Source organism: Colobus angolensis, unplaced genomic scaffold (assembly GCF_000951035.1).
Source record: "Colobus angolensis palliatus isolate OR3802 unplaced genomic scaffold, Cang.pa_1.0 Scaffold3, whole genome shotgun sequence".
In the NCBI taxonomy this organism is placed as follows: Eukaryota; Metazoa; Chordata; class Mammalia; order Primates; family Cercopithecidae; genus Colobus; species Colobus angolensis.
In genome coordinates this window covers 16,851,170-16,852,117 of record NW_012116265.1, presented here as the reverse complement: position 1 = coordinate 16,852,117, position 948 = coordinate 16,851,170, and the positions used below count along the sequence as shown (strand labels likewise).

At 71.1% G+C, this 948-nt stretch overlaps 1 protein-coding gene across 1 annotated transcript in view; it reads right to left on the bottom strand.

Moving 5' to 3' along the window:
* Positions 1 to 520, bottom strand: part of IRF2BPL (interferon regulatory factor 2 binding protein-like) — a 3,691-nt gene extending 3,171 nt beyond the window's left edge. Inside the window, exon 1 of the mRNA XM_011949806.1 lies at positions 6 to 520. Within this exon, the coding sequence (XP_011805196.1) occupies positions 6 to 156 (151 nt within the window). The 5' untranslated portion in view covers positions 157 to 520. The remainder of the gene's footprint in view (positions 1 to 5) is intronic.
* Positions 521 to 948: the final 428 nt, after the last annotated feature.

Genomic DNA, 948 nt, shown 5'->3' with positions numbered 1-948 from the left:
TTAGCCGACAGGGCCACTGTCTTGACCCCGACGGGCGGCGGCGGCCCAGGGGAGCGGCCGTCCTGGAAGCAGCCGTGCGCCCGCTTCAGCTGGCGCGCGGTCTCGATCACGAACTCGATGCGATCGGCGCCCTCGTAGTTGACGCAACCGCGGCATACGGGTTCCGAGAAGTCCCAGATCATGGCCCAAGGCATGCGGGGCAGGTCGCACAGGTAGCAAGATTGTCTCCGGGACGAGGACACCTGCGCCGCCGACATGATGCCGGCCCTGGGGAAGGTAGGCCCCCGCCCGGGCTGTCTCCGCGACGCCTTCTCCTCCGGGAGGACTGGCCGGCTGGGGAGGGAGTCCGACTGCGGGGGAGGGAGGAGGGGGGGCGAGAAAGTTCTGCCCCAGGGGCTGGAGGGAACGCGAGTCTCCACCGCCCGCGCAGCGCCTCGCCGTGGGGGCTCCACCGCCCGGGCAGCGGACGGATTCAGCCCGCTCTTCGCCCCCACCTCCTACTGCAGTTGTCTTGTCGCGAGGGGAGCTCAGGCGCCTTCTTCCTGGTGCTGCAGACTTGGGCTGGAAGCTCCCGGCCCGAGGGGAGGGGGCGAGGGTGCCCGGTGCCGGCCGCCGTTGCCTCTTGGCCCCCTCCCCGGAGTGGATGGTGCGTGGAAGCTCGAAAGGGGCTGTCTCTTCCTCTCCCCGGGGGCCCCCCTACAAGCTGCGTCCTCTCCCCGACGGGCCCCCTGGGGCGAGGGCTAGAGGGTTCAGTGCCACCCGGTGCCCGGGTCCAATCTTGCTGAAGCCGCTGCTTCCCGGAGGACCGGGGGAGGGGGTGGCAGCCGAGAAAGGACCTTCTCCCCTCCGCAGCGTCGGCCGTTCTGCTGGCGGCGGCTGGGTTTGCACCCCGGAGGGAGCCGCCGCGGCCACTGCTTCCAGGACGCACGAGAGCAGAGGAGAGGAGGG